Source organism: Neophocaena asiaeorientalis, unplaced genomic scaffold, assembly GCF_003031525.2.
Source record: "Neophocaena asiaeorientalis asiaeorientalis breed wild unplaced genomic scaffold, Neophocaena_asiaeorientalis_V1.1 scaffold225, whole genome shotgun sequence".
Taxonomy (NCBI): domain Eukaryota; kingdom Metazoa; phylum Chordata; class Mammalia; order Artiodactyla; family Phocoenidae; genus Neophocaena; species Neophocaena asiaeorientalis.
The window spans coordinates 2729237-2756139 of record NW_020172364.1 but is presented as its reverse complement, the minus strand read 5'-3'; the positions used below and the strand labels follow the sequence as shown (position 1 = coordinate 2756139).

The 26903-nt window shown below is 38.0% G+C and overlaps 1 protein-coding gene across 5 annotated transcripts in view; it reads right to left on the bottom strand.

The window, feature by feature from the left end:
• KLHL24 (kelch like family member 24) overlaps positions 1-26903 on the bottom strand; it is a 39233-nt gene extending 12330 nt beyond the window's left edge. For 2 of the 5 annotated variants that reach the window (XM_024767547.1, XM_024767575.1), the window contains exons 1-6: positions 26784-26893; positions 21735-21865; positions 20264-20305; positions 15570-16550; positions 4122-4306; positions 2853-2971 (exon numbers count right to left, since the gene is read on the bottom strand). In XM_024767547.1, coding sequence (XP_024623315.1) covers positions 2853-2971; positions 4122-4306; positions 15570-16489 — 1224 coding nt within the window. In that variant the 5' untranslated portion in view covers positions 16490-16550; positions 20264-20305; positions 21735-21865; positions 26784-26893. Of the gene's footprint in view, positions 1-2852; positions 2972-4121; positions 4307-12628; positions 12721-15569; positions 16551-20263; positions 20306-21734; positions 21866-26783 lie in introns of those variants that run through there. The other 3 variants (XM_024767557.1, XM_024767566.1, XM_024767585.1) reach the window with 3 other exon arrangements.

The following is a 26903-nucleotide window of genomic DNA, read 5'->3' as shown; positions in this document are numbered from 1 at the left end:
TTAGTCCCTGCAGTACCTAGAAAAGTACCTGATACATTATGAACTCTAGAATGTGTATTTCAAAGGGCCTCCATGTACATTTTCTTTTCACAAATATGAGGAAGGTAGGGCAGATGAACTAATCAACAAGCCATTAATTAAGTCAGTTACATGCAGAATAATCCATTAAGCATCACAAGATATACAAGAAACTTTTAACCTATAGAAGCTCTCCTAAAAAAGAAAAAAAAAAGCTCTCCTGTTTAACACCTATAATTCTTTTAATGAACAGTCATCATCAACTCTTTTCTGCATCCATATCTAATTAACTATTAAGTTCTACCAAGCGTTCTTTCACAGCATCTCTCACGTCTGTCCCTTCCTTTTGTTTCCCACTGCCACCATCCTTGGGGTCCATATCATTTCACACCTCTCAAACTCCTGGCCTCCACTCTTGTACTCTCTGAACCACAGAATAATCTTCCTAAAACACCTCATCAACTCCTTTTACTAGTTTAACAATGAATGCTTAAGGGTCAAGGCCAAACTTTATACATTGTCATTTAAGTGTGTCCACAAATCTATCTTTCTGTACTCTTCCAAATTTCCTCAGCAGCCAATGCTATTTCAATCTTGCATTTCTCACATTATGTGAAAATTATCTGTTGGTGGGTTTGTTCTCCCAACACCAGGCAGCCCAGAGAGGTTAAGTAACTTATTCAAGGTCATGCAGCTAGAAGGGGTATGGAAGCTGTGGCACAATGTAGTACTTAAAGGTATGGGCTTTGAAATCAGGAGAGGTAGGTCCATATTTAGCTCTGCCACTGCAAGTAAGACCTTGCTTGGGCAGTTTACCTATCTTCTCTGAGACTCCATCTTAATTTCCTCAATTTAAAAATGTAGACAATAACAGTACCTATCACATAATATAATTTTGAAGATTAAACTTTATTACTATTCCCCTACCTGCATAAACTAAAAATATATGCTGTGCGCCTTAAGATAAAAGGCCTCTAGATTAGGAAAATCTGAGCTTTTACCCCTGCTTTATCACTTTCTGTGCAACCTTGGGCAAATGACTCGATCTCTCTGGATTCAGTTTCTTTGTAAACTAAAGAAGTTACATTAAATATTCTATAAGATGCCTTCTTGCTCTAAGATTCTATATTCCAAATCATCCTAGGTTTCCTTAACAGAGTGCATTTACAACTTTAAATAACTTTCTGTGTTTGAATTCAGCCTATATTGTAGTTTTTGGGATAACTGTTTTCCATGAATTGAGTACTTGCTGTGTAAGGTAGGAAGGATTCCTTTTATTTCTTGATTTAGTGCTTCCAAGTTTTGGGCACCTTCAAGTCAAATATACTAATATTTGTCAAATAAATTTGTGTTCATCAATCCATATATGATATTTGAGACATCAATCTTTTTCACATGCCTCTGTATGTTCAGACTAAATAATTATAATGTTTTTAGTAAGACCTCATCTCTTTTCAACACCTTAATTATTTTAGCTGCCACTTTCCAGTAATATTTTGTCATCCTTGAGGTATAGCTACCAAAACTGTATATAATATAGTAGGTACTAACAAACCAGTGGATTTAGAAAATACTCTATTAGTATTTTATTTCCATTACATCTACCTCAAAGTCCTCATTATTTCATTGCTCTTATAGACAGCAGCAACACAGTAGATCAATATCCTTAGGAATTAACAATCCCTTTCAAACTGCGCTTTGAGAAGCTCTAGTATTCTATAGTATAGAGATTTCAAGACCTTTCTGTGGGGAGATAGGAGGAGGGAATCAGAACTGATGGGTGGCTGAGTAGGAAGGGTTCCTGACATTATCTCTGTTCCAACTAGAGCAGTTCTGCTTTCTCACTGGTGGCTCTAAAATGTCTTCAAGAGAGGGCTTAAGAGGCAGCAATCTTTTTAGAAGAGAGTACTAGGGGACCAGACAAAAATAATACGTGCAGTATATTCTATATCTTATGATAACCTATAATGGAATATAAGCTGCAAACAAACAACACCCCTAAAACACGAATCACTATGCTGTACACTTGAACACAATATTGTAAATCATCTATACTTCAAAAAAAAATGTGCGAGCAAGTATGCTGCTTTTATTTAGATTGCTCATTAATTTGCAGTGGCTTTGGAGGAGATGATAGAGACAGAGGCAGGGAAGGGCTACAGAGTCCCAGTTAGCCCTTGATACACAGCTGTATTTTTATCTGCTTTATGTAATAGCTTTTTATATTAGATTTAACTTCAAAAAAGTTACTAGTCTACTAGCGATTCAAAAATCACTAGTCTACAAGTGATTCTCAAGTTCCTAAGGACAGTAAATGGTCCAGAATCAAATTATATGTTTTTCATATTTATTAGCTGCAGCCAATAATAAGTTTGCTTTAAAATATGTTGGTGAGTTTATCTTAACACTTACTTGTTTTGTCCCTACTTGTACAAATAAAAAAGATAAAATAATATCACTCTACATAAATATATCTTGGCCTGAATGCCAAAGTCAGTCAAAGGAAAAAGACTGCTTGGATTAGACATTGGCCTGTTTTTGTACTTGATGTAACTCCTTTATTTTCCAGTGCTTCTCAGTCATTTAGACCGTATTGGTGCCTGAGAAGAGAAATGTGCTGCACTGCTACAAATTCCTAGTTGGGAGAACAAAATATCCATTCAAAAGTACAGTGTCAAATTGTTTATATCTTCAGTTTATGTATTGAGGTTAGAAATGGAAGGAAATACAATCTGAGTTCAAAATACCCAGAGGGTGAGTAAAATCAAGGATTCATCTGTGGTATTCATTCTGGAAATGTAACAGCAATAATAATAAAAAGTGGTTTCTCTTACTTTACCAAGGAGGACAGCCATTTTGTGACGCCATCTGCCTTTATTTAGAGAAGCAACTCTGATCCAAATATTCAACTGTGAGTTATAAATCCAGACATCACGGCCATTGATTCTTCCACCTTTAAATGCAAAACAATGCGCACACACTAACATGTGTATCACCAAGGGAACTTTGCCAAAGGCATAGATAATGAAAACATTGAGTTATTCACCCAGTCCAAGAATTTGAGGATTCAGTTCAATAAATGAAACAAGGACCCTCTTAAAACTTAAAATGCAAATGGTTCTACAGAGCAGATTTAACTTTGTCAGTTGTTATCCTGAGAAATAATAACTATATGCCCCAAATAATAAAATGCAGAATATGAATTTACCAAATGTGTAAGACTGTTCATTTAAGAGTCAGACAACAGAAGCACCCGGACAAAAGAGTTATTCTAGAAAGATTTTTTAAAATCACCCGTTTTTTAAAAAGCATACCATTGTACAAAATAAAGTATGCGTTGTTATACTGTTCAACGTGTAGTAATATAGTAACCTGCAAAGGTGGTAAATTTAAATTTAACAAATTAATCAACAAACTTAATTAAACTTCAGATTATAGATCCTATAGTTATACTTTATATATAAGTCTGTCACTTTATTGTCTGTTTGATTCTAGAGGTAACATATTATAATAAAAGTTCAAGTTAAGAATTTTAAGGAAAATCCTATTTCATAAACATTGGGGAGAATTTCAGAAAACATGGGTGGATTAGAGATGATTAACTGAGTACTTTTCATTTTGCATGCGTTACTGTGTTCCTTAAAACAAAGTAAACAGGTAAAAGTTTTAAAAATTGTACCATATTCTATATGCATTTGAGAGCATTGAAAATATGATATGGCCTATTGTTTAGTGCAGGGAACATAGCCAATATCCTGTGATAAACCAAAATGGAAAAGAATATGAAAAAGAATTTATATATGATAACTGAATCACTTTGTTATACAGGAGATATTAACACAACATTGTAAATCAATAACATAAACTTTAAAAATATGATATAGTTGAAGGCATTTTCTGGGGAATCTTTTGTAAATCATTCTGCATCATCTTGTGCCTGTTTTTAAGAGCAAAAAGTCATTTTCAGTTTTATTTGTTGTATAATATGATCTGCCTAAGGTGGGCATATCTACTTTCACTGTTTTCTTTTGACACTGTTATGGTTTAAAATGGCCAAGCTGTGATTAAATTAAAAGTAGCTACTGTAATAATTCTTTATTTACCTGAAACAAGAATGTCATTCCTTAGAGCACAGACCGCATACTCTGATTTGGTAAATTCTGGAAGCTTAGCCAAAGACTTCCACTCTCCTGTCACAGGATCATAGCACTCAGTGTATGGAAGATTAAATCCTCCAACTCGTTCACAGCCTCCAACGACAACTATCACCTCAGAATAGCCAGTTGACCTAAAATAATTATTGTAAGAATGCAAAATTAAGATACCCTCAAGATCGTTTAAAACCCTAAAAGCATACCATTGTCATAAAGAAAGTAGAACACTATTATAAAGTAAACTGTTTATTCTCTCAGTATATGCCAACTAATACAGCTTGCTAATTACTGACTTTGAGAACATTTACAAGGGATTTAGTGATATCATCTTTCCACAGAAAATTTCTATGGGTATTTTTTTCTATGAGTTTTAACTTAAAAGTTATAAAATGGTCCAAAGATCCTACCTAATTCAATTGGAACCCTGGTAGTATCAAGGATGACTTTCAAATGCAGTCTGGCAGCAATTCAGATATGCATAACCACACAAGGTAAGATAATGCACTTTTTCTAAGTGTAGGAAAATGGAGCTTTTTCATCAGATTGCTAGTTCTAAAAAAACATTCACAGTACAATCTAAGTACCCTTCAGAGAAGTATATGTACTTGTTCAGACACTAGTTTTAAAAATAAACTTGGGCTTCCCTGGTGGCGCAGTGGTTGAGAGTCCGCCTGCCGATGCAGGGGACACGGGTTCGTGCCCCGGTCCGGGAAGATCCCACATGCCGCTGAGCGGCTGGGCCCGTGAGCCATGGCCGCTGAGCCTGCACGTCCAGAGCCTGTGCTCCGCAACGGGAGAGGCCACAACAGTGAGAGGCCCGCGTACCGTAAAACAAAAATAAATAAATAAACTTTTTTTTGGCTGTGCCTCGTGGCTTGCGGGATCTTAGCTCCCCGACGAGGGATTGAACCTGAGCCCTAGGCAGTGAAAGCGCAGAGTCCTAACCACTGGACCGCCAGGGAATTCCCTAAAAGTAATTTTTCTAAAGTTAAGTAAATTAAGGTAATCCAATTCAAAGTGTTGGGTGGTCACTAAAGATGTTAACAGAGTTTATAACAAAGAATGCTAAAGGAAAAAAGCAAGATGAAAAATTGTACAGAAGGTCTGATCAATACTATGTAAATAACGTGTCTGGAGAGAGAGTACCAAAGTGTTAATGATGGTTTTCTCTCAATTGTGAGGCTTCCTCCTTTGTATCAACACAAATTTTCAAAACGATAATGAGCATGGGCTACTTTTAGAGTGGAAAAGACAACTTAAGAGCACTAAGGGAATCCAAAGTTTACGTTAATTACTGGCTTCTTTTACTTTGTAGTTTAAAAAGATACTGACAGGAAAAACTAAAAGCTTATCCAAGCCTTTTCTTTTTGTTCATAAGGCTCATGGAAATGAAAAAGTCTTGTAATTGAATTTTATGACTGCTACGATATTAAGTCTCACTAAGAAAAATGCTAACAATGCCTCTTCTCTTACTTAAATGTGGAGGGAAAAAAGACAACATCAGAACACTTATTTGTAGTTTTAGAGTGATGTTTTACAATTACACTAGAAAAAAACAAAGTAAAGCGACATTGGTATGTCCCTTTAACAGAGCTGCTATATTCTAGCTACACTTACAGCTATTTCAACTAATAATCATTCACCTAGTCCATGCCAGGCATACTTTTTCCATTATAAAATCAAAAATATATACTGTAGAAAAGAATTTTGTTCACAGATGCAATAAAAATTACTTTCAGGAACCCAGCAAATTATATTACCCTAACCTAGAATATAGTAAAATATTATCAGAAGGACTCAAATACTATCAATAATTTTACTATTTTCCAAATAATTCCCAAATGAAAATATTAAAAGTAAATAGTGGACAACACCAAACACTTAGTAGTATAACTAATGACTAATTTATCCTTCTTTCCATAGAAGTATTATTTCCTAAAATCTTACTTAAAATACTTCTAAGACAAACCCAGGTGATATTCCTCAAAGTCTTATTTACTGATTGAGCAAAACAAAAATTGTTAAATACTGTCACTGGGGTTCAGTCACTCCTAATAGTTTTAATACAAAATGAAGTTAATTATTACATAGAATTTTGACAGAATTTTGTTTTATACTTTCCTTATAGCAGTTTACTTGTTTTATACTTTCCCTTTGCTTGCACTTGCTTGCTTTTTCAAGACTTCTTAGCCCAGTAAACATATATTGTTTGTTTTGCACCTTGGAACAAGAAGAGAAAACAGCACAAAAATCTAATGGCTAAAACATTTAGTCTCACTAAATAAGGGATTATTTTAGTGTCTATATGTGTAAGTATCTGAAAGGATCAGCAAACTAGTAATTTTGCCTGACTGAAGGTCTTATTTGCAACCAAATGGCTTTTAACTTAATTAGAGACAAATCTGGTGTTCTCATTAGAGACTGTTAACTCAATAAAATAGTTATTTTTATTTCTTGAGCTCAGAAAAATACTTATCTCAGGCAGGAAGATGATTGCCTTAAAGGAAATGAGTTGCTGCAGCTGATAACGGTGACTAGAATAAAAGAGCGGGCAAGATGATAGTACAGGATGAATAAAATTCTGGATACCCATGCAATCTATTTTTTAGGGTGAATGTTACTTTATTAACCCTTTTAAATGAAAATTCTGATTTTCTGCTGTGACAAACTAACAAATATTTGCTGCTTTAGTATTACGTCTCACCATTTGTTCCTATGAAAGTGGGACAAGCAAATTATCTTTTATCTACATTGGTAAATATTTTTTAAAAAGCCATCACACTCTTTTATCATAAACTTGAGAAAAGATCAAATTAAAAAGTCACATTCTTTGATTTATGTGAAAGATAAAATAATTATAAATCCACAGAATATTCTAAACCTAATCAGTAAAATGGATAGTAATTACCAGGTTCAGTTAAAAATCTCAAAAGGTGAAATAAAGGACTTGTTAGCTGAAATAACAGACCTACTTATTATCAATGCAAACATGCCAGAGACAGATGAACTGCCAAACTAACTTTCATCAATGAAAAGGGTTCAGGGCTTCCCTGGTGGTGCAGTGGTTGAGAATCTGCCTGCCAATGCAGGGGACACGGGTTCGAGCCCTGGTCTGGGAAAATCCCACATGCCGCGGAGCAACCAAGCCTGTGCACCACAGCTACGGAGCCTGCGCGTCTGGAGCCTGTGCTCCGCAACAAGAGAAGGCCGCGACAGTGAGAGGCCCACACACCGCAATGAAGAGTGGCCCCCGCTCACCGCAACTAGAGAAAGCCCTCGCACAGAAACTAAGACCCAACACAGCCCAAAATAAATAATAAATTCATTTAAAAAAACAAACAGGGCTTCCCTGGTGGCACAGTGGTTGAGAGTCCCTCTGCCGATGCAGGGGACACGGGTTCGTGCCCTGCTCCGGGAAGATCCCACATGCCGCGGAGCGGCTAGTCCCGTGAGCCATGGCCGCTGAGCCTGCGCGTCCGGAGCCTGTGCTCCGCAACGGGAGAGGCCACAGCAGTGAGAGGCCCGCGTACCGCAAAAACAAACAAACAAACAATATCTTTAAAAAAAATAAAAAGGGGGTCAAAAGGTGATCCTGGCTAATTAGAAAAATAACACATTTATTTAAAATGTGTATTTAAAAAACACAAAAGGAAATGTTTCCATATAGTGGGAAGTTGGAAGGGAGAAGGGGGAGGTGTTAGTGACATAGTCTATTTACCATTCCAAGACTCAAAAATACCTGAAAACCAAGCCATCACACCAAAAACTGAACTTAAATAGAGATACGATACTTTAAGCCATAGAGAGCAAATGGCTCTCTAGTCTGCAGGATATGACAGTTAATAAACTTAATATATTAACTATATATCAAAAGAGGGGATTGGTCAGCCCTAGAAACAGTAAGTAAATGAGTGAACAAATGAATGAAAGAGTAAATAATAATCACAGAGGCAAACATTTTCTGTGCCCATTCAAATTATTGTCTAAAGGAAAAGAGAAACCTTAGCTAAGCTAACTAGAACATTACTGGGTTTTTGGTAAGAATATTTTATGGTGGGTGAGACTTTCTCAAGCCATACTAGCTGAGAAGACTCTGGTTCTAAAGACCTACTAGATCCTTTTGTTTGGATTCTAAACAACCTTTTTGAAAACTTTGGCCTCTCAACTGGTAACCTGCACATAGTAAGAGAATATGCTGGAAAGGTTGACTTAAAATATCTAGTCTGTTTGACAGTTCCACTTATTGCCAATACATGTATATAAACTAAAAGATAAATGAGTTAATCAGTCTCTCATAATTAACAAATCTGCCCCTAACAGTCTGATCTTACTGTATCAAAAAAAAAAAAAAAGTTTCTAAGCCTAGAGGAATCATTGGATTAGTTCATCAATATAAACGAATATAAATGACCCCTTAAGAGGCTTATGCCAGCCATAAACCTTATGGCTTTCTAAACTTAGTAAGGACAGTTTCAGCTTGTGTGGTAAGGCTTTCCACCTGAAACTGGAACAGACAGAATGGGTTCTATAAAGAAATGGTTGTACTGAAAGATTCAAAATGTTTACTCTTAAAAATAAGCAATTATATAAGAATTTATTATCAGGAGCTGATCACAGATGTGCTTATATAGCCACAAAGATGTTCATCCCACTTACTGGTAAAGAATCAGGAAGAGTTCAAATGTGGGTGGGATGGCTATGGTTCACTGTAGATTTCATGTCATGAAAACATGTTTACCATCTATTAAATAACAGCAGACTATGAAATAGATTACAACTTTGTAAAAGAAATAATAAATTCCTAGAGAATAAAAGGAAAGAATAAAGCCAAATGCCACAGTGCTACCTCTCAGAGATGGGAATATGGATATTATTTTCTATCTCCAATTAACATAAATTACTCCACCCCCTATTTTTGCCTCAAGTTAAGAAAGAAAAAAGGAGAAAACCCACACCTTACTATTAATAGCCACTACTGGGTTGTCTGCTCTTACATATGGGACAAGCATTTCTGCTATCACTTTTCTGCTACAAGATCCTGCTCCCAAGGCCACAGGTAAACTGTTCAGAGAAGGCTGTCTAGCTGAATCAGAGATTCTCTCCACATGAGATGGGAGACATTCAGTCTCTCTGAGTGACTGAACTTGTAATATAGAAACCAAACCCCATGAGTGGTCATATTCAACCAGACTAGTGAGAGAGAATGATGCAGACATGCAGAGAAAAGCAGAGGCAAGCGTTAAGAAGACACAGCTTGGTTTCTGATGGCTTTTCCATAGCCTGTTCTAGTCTTCTTGGAAGTCCTGTTGAATTTCTGCCCTTAGGTTCTACAAGATAACAACTTCCTGGACCCTTTTAATACATATATCTGCCTTCTATGCTTATGCTGGTGAGCTGGTTTCAATTACTTGCAATCAGAATTCTGATACACTAGAGTTCAATGAACTGCAGAAAAAAACAACCTACAAATGGTTTTCAAACTCAGGAAAAGAGGCGCAATCTTCCACATTAAAGAAAGGCAAATCAAAATTATGGGATATAAATTTTCACTTTCCAGAGTAGCAAAGATTTACAAAAACTAATAATACACTGTGCTGGGAAAGGAGTGAAGAAATAGGGACTTTCGTATTTTTAGATGAAGTATAAATTGGAAGTCAATTTTTACAATATCTACCAAAATTTAAAATGCACATATCCTCTGACTGAGCAATTCCACTTCTATGCTAATTTATGCTATAAATTATCAGACATATGTATAAGAATATTCACTGAGCACTGTTTGCGATGAAAAAAATCTAGAAACAACCCAAATGTCCATCACCAAGAGATGGATTAAATAAATTATGGTATCCATAAATGTGATACTATACATCTCTTTAAAAAGAATGAATTTGAAATTTTCCATAATGAAGAGTTAAAAAAAAAAAAAAAGAATGAAGACCTATAAGTGCTGATATAGAACAACCTCCCAAGATTTTTTTTTTTTTTCCGGTACGCGGGCCTCTCACTGTTGTGGCCTCTCCCGTTGCAGAGCACAGGCTCTGGACGCGCAGGCTCAGCGGCTGGCTCACGGGCCCAGCTGCTCCGCGGCATGTGGGATCTTCCTGGACCAGGGCACGAACCCGTGTCCGCTGCATTGGCAGGCGGACTCCCAACCACTGCGCCACCAGGGAAGCCCAACTCCAAGATATTTTTAAGTGATTAAAAACAAGGTGCAGGAACTGTGAGAGAAGTACACTACTGTCTGTATAAAAAACAGTAGAGACGTATGTGTACACACACACACTTCTATATGCAAAGAATATTTCTAAAATGTTAAAAAATACTGGTAACAGGGAGATATCCTTTGGGATGAGAACTGATATATCAAGGGTCAAGTAGAGTGAGACTTAAGCATGTATACAGTACTTTTATGTAAAAATTCAAAATAACAATGAACTAACATGTATAAAAATGGTAAATCATACATCCAATGATATAGTAGATTATCAGTCTTAAGAGGGACTGGAACAAAAATTAAGAACACTCAGTTCTAAAATTTTATTTCTTAAAAAAAAATCTTAACCTTAGTCTTCTCACTGATTTACTCAATAAGAACTTGAACCTTGTCCTCATTATGACAATCAGGTTCCTATTTTCATTATATAGTAACTGCTTATCAGACAAGAGGTAGTAGAAAGTATTAGAAGAGACAAGTACTTAATTAACCAATTCCAAACTCAAAGTGATGAACTTATTAAATCTTAGCTATCTCTATTGTTTAATGGAGTATGGCAGATATTTTTCCATAGTATGAACAATTTATACTTAAACCATTTGATAGCAAGCATTTCTGTCTCTCAAACCACATTTCCTATTCTATAAAAGTATAGCTCAAATTTAAAATGTATTTTGATTATTCACAAAACCAGCAATAATTTTTATTAAGCATTTTTGTGTCAAATACTAGGTTATGCATTTTTCATATGACAGTTCTAGTCCTCACAATAATCTTACAAGGTAGATGGTATTATGCTTATTTTACAGATGAGGAAACTGACACATAGAGAAGTTAAAGTGCTTTGCCCAGCATCACAGAATTAACTAGTTATTAGAGCTGGGTTCTAGTCCAGAGGTCTATCTGATTCTGAAGCCAGTACTTTTGACACATCGTGGGGCTTGCACCATGTGTTTATTAAAAACAGTATTATACATTAGTACAGAAATTTAAAGTTGTATAACATATATTAGTAAAAACAACTATTCCTAAGCTTTACTCCTTCTGTGATTGGTCTCCACTATTTCTTCTTTATATACCCAAGGTTTACAACTGGCAGTACCGATTATCAAAGTTTTCATGATCTTATGTTCTATATCCTCTTCCTAGAAACCTGCCATCACACTCCATTTCTAATATAATGTATCTTGGGGTTTTTTCTGCCATTTAAGAGACACATGGGTGTATATAGGTAGACTATCCACTATGGCGTGAGCTCTGGAAAATACTTGGCACACAATAAACACTAAAGAAATATTGGATGATGTGAAGAGTATAACCTAACTGCACAGTGGTGGGATGGGACTGTCACTGCCCTAATCCAGAGCTGATCTTTACCATCACTAATGGTGGAACAACCAGATACGCTGTGTCTCCCAATGTGATGCAATGTGATATATACATTACCTAGGATGAATTCTAATCAAAAATATTTAACTTGTCTCCATTGAGCTGAAGCTAACTTCCAGTTTCCAGGAAACAGCTAAATGCAGCTAAGCGACACCATAAGGAAGCAATCAGACTAATACAGAAGGTGGAATATTTTTCTGGACAACTTGACCATGAACAAGTCAGAATCATAAAAAAGAAACTGTTTTGAAATAAAAGGCTTCATGGAAATAACCAGATGCAATAAGTAGTCCTGGACTGGATCCAGGTTCATTAAAGGACAGTTTGGAAAAGACTGGGGACATATGAATATGGATTGGATATTAAATAATATGAAAGGATTATTCTTAACTTTGAGGTTAATTTTGCCTATGTTATTATTTTAAAGATGCATCTTCAAGTAAATATATATATTTTATATATGTATATGTATATAATTAAAAAAAAAACATTGGCTGAATGATTGAATGAATGAAAATGTCTGGGCTGGAGATATAGTTTTGATAGTCAATAGCAAGCATGGTAATCAAAACCATGAGAATAGATGAGATCATCTAGGAAAGTATCAAGGCAAGACGAAGAGAGGTTAACCAAGGGAATATCAACATTTCAGACACTAGAAAAAGCGCTATCAAATTGAAAATGAGTAGCTGGAGAAGAGGACCACGAGGGAAATTGTACTCCTGAAGCTAATGGAAGAGAGTTTCAAGACAGATTAAAGCAATTAAAAATGTCAGATCCTAAACAGAGATCAAGGTGAATAAAGACTGAAAAGAGGCTAACAAATAATAAATAGAAGGTCACTGATGACCTGATTGAGAGGAGTTTCAGTAGACTGACTGGAGCAGAAGTCAGAGGAGTGAGCTGCAGTTGAAGAAGTGGAGGCATCACTCCTCTTACAAAGTTTGTAGCTTCTCAGAAAGATGAGAACCTGTATAAATAATACATATTGTTCAGATAAGGAAATTCGTAGTGATTAGTACTAACATGCAGTAACAGGTAAGTGGAAGACAGAATATAAAGGATAGAAGGTGATGGCAGAGTTGTAAAATAAAGGATTCCTCCAGATTCCTCACGTAATACATAAAATATAAGATTTACATAAAATAAATATCTGCTATTATATTTACAATAGTTTGCAAATTCAATAAAACTATAGTTTGATTTTTTTCCTACTGGCCTCCTAAAGAAAAGTGATATCATAATCTTATATAGATGTGTTTCACTGTATGAAATGGATTGGTCCCCTTAAAAACTGGATCCCTTAAAATTGTAATTTTGTAAATCAAATAACTAAGAAAATCAGAAAATTCTCTAGTTATAACGTAAGCCTAATTACCTTTAGGCTGCACTCTGATTTCATTCCGGTCATATCTTTATAAACAAGTAATTTTAATATAAATGACTTTTGATTCTACAACATATATTCCTTGGTCCCTATTCTAATCCTATGCAGATGGGAGATATGGGGGATAAATATTATTAACTCTATTTGACCCAAAACCATTCTGCCTACCACAGGGGATTCTGTTTGTAAAACTATACGATTCTACCCTTGGAAAGACCCTGTTTGCCCAGAAAAGTTCTGGAACAGCCCCAAAGCTGTTTAGCTTTCTTAAGTAATACATTTAAGAACCTTGGTCTGTCACATTCTCAGGCTCAGCCAAAGTCTCTTAACAGTCCTAAATGGAAGAACTTAAAAAAAAATCATCAGTATATTTTATAGAATAAAACTGCAGTTTTTGTTCTTTGTTAAAAGTCTAGGAGTAAAGTATTTTATATTTCTTTTTTTTTAATTTGTTTTATTTTTTTTGGCTGCGTTGGGTCTTCGTCGCTGCGTGCGGGCTTTCTCTAGTTGCAGCAAATGGGGGCTACTCTTCGTTGCGGAGCATGGGCTCTAGGCGCGTGGGCTTCAGTAGTTGTGGTGCATGGGCTCAGTATTTGTGGCTCACAGGCTCTAGAGTGCAGGCTCAGTAGTTGTGGCTCACGGGCTTAGTCGCTCCGCAGCATGTGGGTTCTTCCCAGACCAGGGGTCAAATCCGTGTCCCCTGCATTGGCAGGCGGATTCTTAACCACTGCATCACTAGGGAAGTCCTTATATTTCCTTCTTATAAAACAATTACTTTTAACTAAAGTAGCCTGACTTTGAAGAGAAAATGCACTCTAACCCTAATACGAAGAAATATTACGTTAATTTTTTTTTTTTTTAAATAAATTTATTTTTGGCTGTGTTGGGTCTTCGTTCCTGTGCGAGGGCTTTCTCCAGTTGCGGCGAGTGGGGGCCACTCTTCATTGCGGTGCGTGGGCCTCTCACTGTCGCGGCCTCTCCCGTTATGGAGCACAGGCTCCAGACGCGCAGGCTCAGTAGTTGTGGCTCATGGGCTTAGTTGCTCCACGGCATGTGGGATCTTCCCAGACCAGGGCTCGAACCCGTGTCCCCTGCATTGGCAGGCAGATTCCCAACCACTGCGCCACCAGGGAAGCCCCTACGTTAATTTTTGTAATAATAGTTACTCAATATTGTATCCAATTTATAAAGAAGTTCAGACTGTCAAGTACTGGGAGTTTTCTTAAAGTGGGTCAGACCAACACTACACTATATAAATAATAATGGCCAATTTTAAAAGCACTTCCTATGTACCACTTTCTATGCTGAGAAGCTTAAGGATTACCGCATTAAATAGTTTCAATGGCAAAACCTGTGAAGTAAAGCACCATTTATCATAATTTTCATTTTACATATGAAGAAACAGATTAAATATTGCTATATCCAAACTAGTGTAGATTTTAAAGACATGTTATCTCACAATATGCTGAATTTTAATCACATGCCAAAAGAATGATAATCAAAATCAATGCCAAAATTGTGGTTTGAGAGCTATGCTATAGTAAATTTATAGAAAAAGTGGAGATGGTATGGGAAAATAAACATCAGCTTCACACAATGTGAATATATTTAACACTATTAAACAGTATACTTAAAAATGGTTAGGATGGTAAATTTTATGTTATGTGTTTTTTACCACACCAAAAAAGTTAGCTTTGTTAGAAAAATATTTAAAAGATTCTTTACTATAATATTTCTCACAACAGCCAATTTTGGCTTATTCACAGTAAAACACGTTTAATACTATTCCTTCCCTTATTAAGGCATAGAGATTATTTTTCTACAGTTTATGAATTAAAATCTATAGGTGTTTTAAATCTAGTAACTGTGGCAATGAGAAAAGATCTGAAGCCTTGGTTTTACATCTGAGAACCCCCTCAATCTATATTAGCTTACTTACTTCACCTCTATATTTCATGCTGTCTGTTAGGAAAATGGTTAGTCTGTGAATATACAAATTGTTTTTTATAAGTAGAGGCAGTCCAACAGAGCCTAACAAAGTCTAGCTACCTTACATCCAAAGATCTTTAGGGAAAAAAAAAGTGGAATAAATTTGTTACCCTACAAAGGTTAAGAGAAATTAAAGAAATATGTTGAAACATACATAGCTGCAAAGACCCTCTGCAGTGCCATCTTGTAGCTCAGAATAACAGTAACGAAAAATGCTATTGTTGAATCTAGTCTTCACTGGGAGAGAAATTCTAATGATTTGTAATCCAAAACAAATCTCAAATTATATAAAGCAACATGCGGATGATACATATAAATGACTACACTGAGATTACACTCAGGGAGTTTTAAAATATTTTAAAAACAAAAATTTTTGTTAATTGTGTTATAGTTAATATGTAAACAGTCTTCTTACCTGCGTGGCCTTGTCCTTGGGGACATCATTTCATTCCCAAGTATGTGGTACCGTCTTGCTTCATGCAACAGCTGGTAACACTCAGGAGAATTCTGGATCAGTTGGTCCACCTCAACTGTTTGAACAAAGTAGTTGGGATGCAACAGAGGGAGTCTCACATGTGTCAGGAGCTCATGTAACAGTGGTCTTCTCAGATCAACAGCACGATAGACCCAACGCATGACGGCTTCAAAAACCATCTCCTCTTTGCCAATGACAAGTTCATCACTACAAATATAATCAATAAGTTCATCTTTGTCAAGCTCAAGGAATTCTTCATGCTGGGACACATCCTCAAAAGTCTGTAATGCAAAATGCTTGCATTTTGTGAAGAGTGTTTTGAGGGAATGGGTATCAGCAAAGCGCTGGATTCCTAAGCAATTGCAAGGATCAAGTTGCTCCTCCAAGAACTTGGCACATGCATCACGGAGAACACTAATCTGAAAAAGGCTTGATGTTTCAAAGAGATACTGTACATTTTCTGTAGTGATCTTCACTTTTCCAGTATAAACATACTGCAAAAAACATTCCATAGCTTCAGCTAAAATACCATTGATCTCAACCAACATTTCTCGGCTTTCCCTGTGGTCATTACAAAACATAGCTCTGAAGTAGCTACTACAGGCTGAGAGAACAGCTCTATGGCAAGGAAATTCTTTTCCTTCCACACAGATGATAACATCTGTGAACAAACGACTATCTCGGAATTCATTAAATATCTGGAGTATGTTTTCAGCATGGGATGATCCTGAAGAGAAGTCAAAAAACTCACGGCCTGTCAGAGATTTAGGGTCCATTTCAAAAACTTTACGCTTTGTTGCTGGTGAATCACGCACTCCGAGATCCTCTCTGTTTAGTCTTCGTCCCAATATTAGTACCATTGTTACATCAGTTGACTATATAATTGTTGAGAAATAACTGTTAAGGATCTTCCTTATGTGGCTAAAAGTAAAAAAAATTAACCCATTTCAATATGTAGAAAGTTCAGTACTCAATTGACATTTCATTTTGATGTAAACACTACAATAAAATTACACAATCAATATATTTCATACAGGCTTTAGAGCACTATATCTCATTTTAATAAAAACTGATAAAAAAAATTTATACAATTAGAACATTAGGGGTAATTTGCAATAGTAGTCCTTAAACCCCCCCAGTTGAAAAGATGCTATGTAAGTTGTGAATTACTAATAACCTTCTGTTTCCCTTTTACACAACTGGGTTTCAGTTACTTAATGTAGAGTTAAGTCAGAATGCTCTAAGACACAGAACTTGAGTACATTCAAACCCTAATATAAATGTTTATTATTTTAACATAGTGCTGCTAAGAATTATTCAGCTATATCTATCAATGGCCTTTAAAAATATGTATGTTGTTTGAACAGTAAGTAGATAGATTGCTTTCTAGCAATCTATCCTAAGGAAATAATCAGGATTATATGGAAAGATTTATCTATAGTTGTTCAATGCTGTATTAATAGAAAATACTTAAAACAACCTAAGTACCCTACAATAGCGGATTAAACCACAGTACATATTAAGGATGGAACACAGTCCCTGCAGCCATTAAAAACTATATAGACTATTTAATGACACAGGGAAGCATTAACCAGATAGTAAGTAAAAAGCAGATATCAAAACATACGCAAATGGGTATAAATACACTACCAAATGTAAAACAGATAGCTAGTGGGAAGCAGCCGCATAGCACAGGGAGATCAGCTCGGTGCTGTGTGTCCACCTAGAGGGGTGGGATAGGGAGGGTGGGAGGGAGACACAAGAGGGAGGAGATATGGGGATATATGTATATGTATAGCTGATTCATTGTGTCATACAGCAGAAACTAACACACCATTGTAAAGCAATTATACTCCAATAAAGATGTTAAAAAAAAACTGAAGCAAGAGTTAGAGCTGGACTAGGGGTATCTGATAAGAATTTTTCTCAGATTCTCCCCATTCTAGGTAGGTCTCTAAGAATTTTTATCTAAAGCAGCTGGGAGACTTATGAAGCTCTCTGTATGCTACGTAGGCACAAATTATAGTATAGATGTATGTATGTATAAATGTTTTTACTGCTGGAAAAGGAAAAAAAATACAAAAAAAAATACAAACAAAAAACATATGCAAAGAGGGGTGCAGTGGATAAGACTCTGCACTCCCAATACAGGGGTCCCGGGTTCGATCACTGGTCAGGGAACTAGATCCCATATGCATGCTGCAACTAAGGAGCCGACATCCAAGAAGCTGGTGAGCCGCAACTAAGGAGCCCATGTGCCACAACTAAGGAGCCCCCCTGCCACAACCAAATAAATAAATATTTTAAAAAATACGCAAAGAAGATAAAAAAATTCAAGTATCATTGCATCTAGGCATAGAAAAAAGGAGGCATGTATGTCAAATGATAAGTATTTATTTATCTTCTGTCTTCCTCTATTTTACCCAAAATCTACACTATAATTATATAGTACTGGGTTTTTATTTTTTTTAAATATATGTTATTTATGCCCTGCTCCCTTTCACTGATAAGAAACATCCTCAAATCTCCCTCAAAAACGGCTCTGAATAGGTAACTGATGGATTGAGGCACTGGACTATAGCTATCAATTCTCTTAAATTTTGATTTTTAAGGTGGTTCTTCTACTCCTACTCTCTTTTCACAAATCTCTATAACTTGATATGTGATCCAAAGTGTTATTTGTAATTGGCTTCTACCTCCATACATTTAAAAAATATATAAATTTATTTATTTTTAATTTTGGCTGCATTGGGTCTTCATTGCTGTGCGCAGGCTTTCTCTAGTCGCGGCGAGCGGGGGCAACTCTTTGTTGCAGTGTGCAGGCTTCTCATTGTGGTGGCTTCTCTTGTTGAGGAGCACGGGCTCTAGGCACATGGGCTTCAGTAGTTGTGGTGTGTGGGCTCAGCAGTTGTGGCACATGGGCTTAGTTGCTCCGTGGCACGTGGGATCTTCCCAGACCAGGGGTCAAACCCGTGTCCCCTGCATTGGCAGGCGGATTCTTAACCACTGTGCCACCAGGAAAGCCCCCATACATTTTTGCTTTCTCAAAGTTTAAATGAAAATGTGTTCAGAATGCAAAACAAAATAACATACTGCAAGTACTAAGAATTTCCCTTTGGCTAAAAGGGACAAGTAGGAAAACGTAAATGAAAACACACTCTGCTTTCTGTATCCAATAATTTTACTGTATCTGGTATTCGTTATCTGGTATCTTATTGTATCTGTATCTGATAAATTTGGGGATAGCATATTGAGTGAGTTGGATTAATATAAGGCTGATTAAAATTTGTATGAGTTAAAGGTCTTTTTATGCTATTTTCTGCCCCTGAATTCTCATGGCTATTTTCTTTGATTGTTGACTGCCAAGAGGTCTTCCACTGCTTTACCAGAAAATCCTGAATTAGAATAGCTATAAAATCACCTGGTATTAAATGCATTCAACAGCAACAAGATACTTGTCTACTGCTTTGTATGTAAAAGAGACTATCTCATAGATCTGGGCTATTTCCTTCCAAGAAGCTTCTGTGTGGCTTTTTGGACAGCCTCACTTTCTCTGGACTTTCTGAGAACTCTTCCATGAACTAGTCCACAACAGCATGAAATATAAACTCTTTGTATTGATGACACACTAAATGATTTATGCAATTGTGTCTTAGGAATATGAGATGCATTTCAGAGTGTATCCTTTGGGCTTCCAGATGTAATTCACTAGACTTTAAAATTAGACTGAATTCTTCTAAAAATTTAGCAAATATCAAAGCATCATTATTCCCATCAGGAAAAAGTAGTAAATAAGTAGGCAAAACATGACGACAATGTTTGTTCCCAAGAAATATAATGACTGAAAATAATACCTACATAAGTTAGTGGATGCAAGGGTGACTGGACTCTCAATGACTGATTGCCAAAGACACATAATTTGTCTAGAAAAGGTAGTATCCCTTTCTTTCTCTCATTTCCTTCAGGAGCTTTATTCTTGGAACTAAACTCTCACTTGAAAGGAAGATTTTTAAGAGAAAGATTCTTCTGGTTAAGAGTACTCTAGAGTTTATTTCCAACTACAGAACTCATAAATGTTGTAGACCTAGTTTCGATTGCTAGGTAGATTTAAAAATTACCTGGTTTTGGCCTATGTCCCAGAAAAATGAAGGGAGATAACTTATTTTAGTGTCTTTTGGACTGGAGAAACGGTAGAATAGGGAGTGAGGATATTCGGAAGGAGTAGAAATGAGTGTGTAAACAGTTTATTTGGGGGCTTCCCTGGTGGCACAGTGGTTAAGAAGCTGCCTGCCAATGCAGGGGACATGGGTTTGAGCCCTGTTCCGGGAAGATCCCTCATGCCACGGAGCAACTAAGCCCATGAGCCACAACCACTGAGCCTGCGCTCTCAACTAGAGAAAGCCCGCATGCAGCAACGAAGACCCAATGCATCCAAAAATAAATAAATTTATTAAAAGAAAAAAAAGAAGTTTATTTGGTAACAGAAAAGTCTGTGATGCTGCCTTCCTATCTGATCTTGAGGATAGAATTGTTCCCTGTTACTCTGATGGTCTGTGACCCCTGGTTGAAGGAAAATGATTTACATTTTCTAATAACAATGCTTAGAGAGTTTATAAACTTTATAAATATAATACCTTTTTAACATTTGCTTGATCAAAGCCCCAGTTTTTCCACACCTAAAATAAATGGAAAACAGCAACACATAAATCAGATAGTAATCATTTTGTGTATAATTGGTGTTATTTACTAATATGTTGAAAGTTTTAGTAGATTTCAGTTTGTGACTGGAAGTTTACTTCTGCATAGGAAAACCAATCCTGAATAATCCTTAAAGCAAATTAATAACTTTATGCTATATCTAAAATAGTTTCCTTATTTATCAACTTCCTTACTTGACAATTTTATCCTGCAGTAAGGTTTCTTGAGTGAAAGATGAGTAAACAAATATTCATGTCAACATCAAGCTAACGGTGGAATTGAGATGAAGAAACATATCCTATGATAACTCTGCACTGGATATTTGAAGAATGTCTGGTAACTAATGTTTCATCTGAGTTTGGGGTCATTAAATTATTCTGAGTTGGTCTATCAATACTACCCAAAGCAAACAGTTTAGTCATTATATATTTTATATAACTATGAAAGCAATGACAAAATCTCAAGTATTCTGGGTAATTCAGGAAAAAACATTTCAGTTTTTAATTCTTAGTTATCTAGATTATCCATATAGAATCACCATGCTTATCAAGTAATTATGTTAAATCTTTTAGTATATAAATGCATATTTCTTCTGCTTTTTTGATCCGTATAGACTTTAGTACCTGTAGAAACCAACCAATTCAGCACAATTTTTCATTGTTGTTGTTGGAAGGGGAAGAGAGGAATGCTTAAGAGAGAATACTGGAACCTTGAACTGTACACAGAATACCAATCACTTGTGCTTAAATAAAGCACAAGTGATTCTGGTTTCTGGCCTAGATATCTATAAATAGAACTCATAAATTCTTAACAAGTTTAGGCAAATTCAAAAGTGGATCCAGAAAACCAAGATATGGACTACTGATTTTTTTTCTACATGTATACACAAACACACATCTCTATACCCTGATTATTGTTTGATTGAGAAGTGAATGTTATCTTGCTTGTTTCCTTATTTGCAGAGTCAATCTAACTTGTGTATATCTTGGTAAAGAATATTTCAACTTGGTCAAATTAGGGGATTGTTAGTCCTAGCTAAGTAAGTTTTTCCCCCAATAAGACAGTAAGATCCTGAGCCAATGTAGGGATTCGAGTCAATTCAAGAAACAATTCTAGAGAGCCTACCCCCTGTCTGCCACTGGGGTGGTGAATATTGGATTCAGATCCAATTTTAGATGCTGTGGGGTTGGCTAAGATTAGAATCAAACAAGAACTCAAAGATTGATACTACAATGGATTCAAATTCTCAGTCTTTCTCTAGCAGAAAACACAAATTGTTTTTCTGCTGGAGTGCAAATGGGAATACATTCTCTCATGACTGATCTAGTCTAGAATTATACCTTAAGGAGTAGAAGGGCAAGGCAACTCACCCGGGCATTTTCTGCAGCGTTTTTAGGTAATACTTACCAACCTAATCAGTAAGGGCTAGGGACCGAGGAGGTCAGTGTACGAAGTCCAAAGGTGTTATATAGTATCAGAATTGATTTTACAGTGTAGAACAGCAATCAAGCTTATTTTTCCTTTAGCATGCAGGACCCCTATACAAAGAAACAAGTTACTATTAGCCTTAAGATAGCATGGATTAGTGAGGGGTTTACAAAGACTAATAAACACCAGATGGTAAAGGAAACTAACAACATTTTGACTAACATGGTCTCTGCAACTTGCAGTAATGAATTGCTACATGCTATGCTCCACACTACTCCATTTTCTCAAATTGAACTTTGAATGAAGAACAACATAGCAGAAACAGCAAAATTACTAAAGAATAAGAGTTTTATCTTTAAAGATATACAGTAACTCAACAGAAGGAAAGTCAGAAAACACTGTAACATAGTAAATCTATTATTTAAAAATAACTAGGAAATATTTAACATGGAAGTATCTGAAACCAAGCAGTTTTTTTCACCACATTTTCTCAAACGCTAATTTATTTGAACCATTCTATTTAATGACCACTTTTTAAAAGTTGTAAATTTATACTCTTCAATTTAAACCTTTACTCTTGTAGTGGTTCCTGAACCAAATTTTACAAATGCAACACCTAAAGTCCAGTCTTCAAGCTGTTATTTTCAACATTTCTCTTTTTCTTAATGAAACCACCAATAACATACTTACTCACCATAAGATATCAGAAACCAAAAAAAAACCCTTAAATTTCTTTGTCTAGAATTATAGCAAGTGATTATTCCTTGTTTACATGAACCTGAAATAGTCAATACATTATTACTTTAATGAGAGAAAGAGAAATAAGAGGTATCTGATGATGAAAAATTGAGGAGTTCTTAAGCAATGTGTCAGACTAAACAATTATGGTTATGTAACTGAAAAAAAGAATACTGTCTTCTCCCAAATCACAGAACAAAAAAATTGAACTTCTCCATTCACTGTTTCTCTCCCTTGCTTTAAAACTTTTGGCTACTAATATTCCCCAACCCCCAAAGGAAGAAAAAAAAATTGTTAATCATCATACTTGATATAAAGCTGTCCTACTGAACCTACTTGACATGTAAACTTAATGTCCTTGGTTTTATCTTGCTAGAAGATATCTAATGCATTGTTTTATTTTAAAATCTTAAGACCTGTAGATATATAGTTATGCTTTCTTTTAGCAAAATTGTTTTTGGGGGCTTCCCCTGTGATTCAGTGGTTAAGAATCCACCTGCCAATGCAGGGGACACGGGTTCGAGCCCTGGTCCGGAAAGGTCCCACGTGTCGCAGAGCAACTAAGCCCATGTGCCACAACTACTGAACCTGTGCTCTAGAGCCCGCGAGCCACAACTACTGAAGCCTGCACACCTAGAGCCTGTGCTCCGCAATGAGAAGCCACCGCAATGAGAAGCCTGAGCATGGCAACGAAGAGTAGCCCCCGCTTGCCGCGACTAGAGAAAGCCCGCGTGTAGCAACAAAGACCCAACGCAGCCAAAATAAAAATAAACAAAATAAATTTTTTTTAAAAAATTGTTTTTGGTTCTCTTACTAGAATTAATTAAATCTGCAAGGACATGACCCAGTACTCTGCCACTTGAACAAGTTTGAGATCCAATATTTTTCGTGACCTCTCTATGGATAAAAGCACTTTGGGGCTTCCCTGGTGGCGCAGTGGTTGAGAGTTCGCTTGCTGATGCAGGGGACACGGGTCCGTGCCCCGGTCCGGGAAGATCCCACATGCCGCGGAGCGGCTAGGCCAGGGAGCCATGGCCACTGAGCCTGCGCATCCGGAGCCTGTGCTCCGCAACAGGAGAGGCCACAACAGTGAGAGGCCCGCGTACCGCAAAAAAAAAAAAGCACTTTGAAGTCAGTGATTTTTATTTACCTTAGTGGTGATACAAATTATTTACAGAAGTAAGTAAAGAGCAAAGCCTAATGACTTTTAGACATCAATTTAGTAGACTTTAAGATGTGCCAAATGCTGAAAAATTGTAGCCCCTGGGTGATGAATTTAGGCAGAGTGACAAACTTTAATTTAAAAAAGCTAGTTTAGCTATTGTTTGTTTGTTTGTTTGTTTTTGCGGTACACGGGCCTCTCACTGTTGTGGCCTCTCCCATTGCGGAGCACAGGCTCCAGACGTGCAGGGTCAGCAGCTATGGCTCACGGGCCCAGCCGCTCCGCGGCATGTGGGATCTTCCCGGACCAGGGCACGAACCCGTGTCCCCTGCATCGGCAGGCGGACTCCCAACCACTGCGCCACCAGGGAAGCCCCTAGCTATTGTTTTTAATAGGAGAAAGAATAGGGTTTTAAAATATCAACAGTTGTCAAGTGGCCACATACTCTTTGTTTCAGTCACAACAGAAATAGAATCATACAAAATATATATGCTTATATATTTCATATACTTATGAGGATATACTAGGATATTTTATTTACATTTTTTTATACAGTCCATACCTAAATATTTATTGAAAAAGGATTTCCCAAATTCCTAGGTAAGAAAAAAGTACATACAGGGACTTCTCTGGTGGTCCAGTGGTTAAGACTCTGCGCTCCCAATGCAGGGGGCCAGATTTCGATCCCTGGTCAGGAAACTAGATCCCGCATGCTGCAACTAAGAGACCCCCCCCCCGTGCTGCAACTAAGACCTGGTGCAGCCAAATAAATAAATATTTTTTAAAAAAACGAGTATATACAAAAAAATAACTGCAGTCCCTCATTTAATGAATAGTATTTGTTTTTCACAGGCTTGACCTTTGGGTTTTAATAAAATGGCAGAAAAACAAAGAAACTAATACAAAGTTTTCTGAAAAAGCATTAAGGTTTTAGCAACTTGGACAAAAGCCAAGAAAGTTTAAATTAAAGCTGATAGTAAACTCCAACTCAGAATATTATTTCTTCTTCCTGTTTAGAGACTAAACAGGTTTGTCTGGATAAGTAGGCTTTGTCTGGATAAGCAGGCTTATGAGTGGTGGTTTTATTTTTTACAAAGGTTAGAGGTTTGCAACTTGTACTTATTTAGAAATGTTAAATGCCTTCAATGCACAAGAGATGAGGCAGTTCAGGATCACAGAAGCTGTTCCTTCGGGCATAGTCATCCCAACTTGAATTTTAAAAATAAATTAAGAATGCATACAATGAGAACTGTTCATAGTCAATTCCTGCTTCACTCAGGGTGCTCAATCTACCTCCTACAGAAATGCACTGTCTCGGGTGAATTCCTACAGATTTATAGGAAAATAAAACCTGATAAAACCCAAGTTACCTATTAAATCACAGATTAGGAAAACCGCATCTTCAACACACTGTGGCTAAAATGATTGTTCTTGTAGATTTTATTACTGTCATCATAGAAGAGTGAGCTATAATCCCCCAAACAAGGAAACAACTCATCTAAACCGGGGTATAGAAGAATCTTAACTTTTTTGGGGGGGCAGGATATCCTCAAGTTATTTTTTTAAAAAATAGAATTCTAATTTTACATCTTAGTCGACAGCAAGCAGATTTTTCATCTATTTTACGTATTTGACAAAAACCAACCTCGCCGGTGGACATAAACAGTCTGTAGCTGCAAATACTAAGAGATGATTTTTAAAAAGCTGTTCAAGAGAGCAAGTGATTAATCATTAAAATCCACTAACATTAACTGCGAAAGGTCGCCGCCTCAGGGGTGACTGTGAGGCACTCTAAAATGTGGCTTTACGGTCCTTATTTAGCTATTTAAACCCTGTTTACAGAATAGGCAGGAACTAATTCGCCTGATGGCTTTCTTCCCACCATCTGGGTAGACAGGGCGACAGGAGTTAAAGAGGGATAATTTTCCGGTCCTCCGCGGGCCCCAGAACAGGCTCAGCCAGAAGCCGCGGCAGCCACCAAAGGATAGCGGGTCAGCTGGGCTTAGCTCCCGAGTCCCCAGGCTCGGCAGCGCGCGCCGCCAGATGCTCCGCTCGGGTCGCAGCTGCACAAGAGGCGAGCGCGCGCTCCCGCGTGTCCTCCAGATCACCTTCAAGGGGGCGGGGAAGAACTGCCTGGGCAAGTCCACCTCGCGACAAGACACCCACCAATAAACACTCGGAACTCGCTCAGTCGTTCCGCCCGAAAGCACCCGCAGGGCCCCAATCCCCGCCGCGTTAACAGTCTTCGCCCCGAGTGTCTAGAACCTGGGGGCGGGACCATTAGGAACTAAATTAAGAAACCGAGGCCTGGACTGGTGGGAAGGGGAGATTAGGCGGGGACTCCACCGACGGAACGCCCGCTCCCCCGCCCGCGCCCGCTTCCGGGGGACCTTCTTTCCAGGGCCGGGCTCCCGGAGCGGGCCCCCAGGCGAGCGGTGGTAAACAAAGGCTCGCTGGCGGTGGGGGCGGGGGTAACGGTCAGGTGACGGCGCCGAGCACATTTCGCAACTGCTTTAATGGGGATTCTCTAGCCTGCAGCCCTGGGACCTAACTTGACCCGTCAGTCCTCCCTCTTAGGATCAAACTGTCGCCCCCACCAAGCGGGAAGGTTTGATTTCAGACCTTCGCATTCTCAGCGAAGACCTTTAATCGAAGGTCTTCGATTAAAAAAGCGACATTCCGTTCGAAGCCCATCGGCAAAATGCGGGACCCCTCTCCCCAGCCCTGTCCGCCAGCTGCTCCCCGTCCCTCAGGGTGACCCGCACCTGCTACCCCCCGCCCCGGCGGCCATGCTCCTCCCAACCCGCCCCCGGCGGGTGCGCCAGCAGCGCCGCGGTTCCGGGGCGGTAGTGCCAGGAGTTGGGGGTGCCCTTCCTTTCAGAGTGTGGTTGCGGAACCGGGGCTGACAACCCCCAGGGGAGCCCCGGAGACCTCTCGCCCCAAACAGGGGCCCTGCAGCCCCACCCGCAATCTCTCCTCGGACCCCTCCTCTGGCTCCGAGAGGCCGACCGCCTTAGGCTTCCCTCCTGCAGACATCCCCGTGGTCAAGACCTCGGCCGCCCCTCCGCCCCCGGCTCTGGCCGGTTCCTCGCCTTTCGGCCGGTCCCGGAGCTGTCATCCCCAGGTACCTCTCATTGAAGGCTGGAGGCGGCCCGCGCCGTACCTAAGCTTCCGGCGGCGAAGCGCTGTCTCCTGCGCCGGCGTCTCCTCGAGCCACCAGCCCCTCCGCACCTCACAACAAAGGAAAC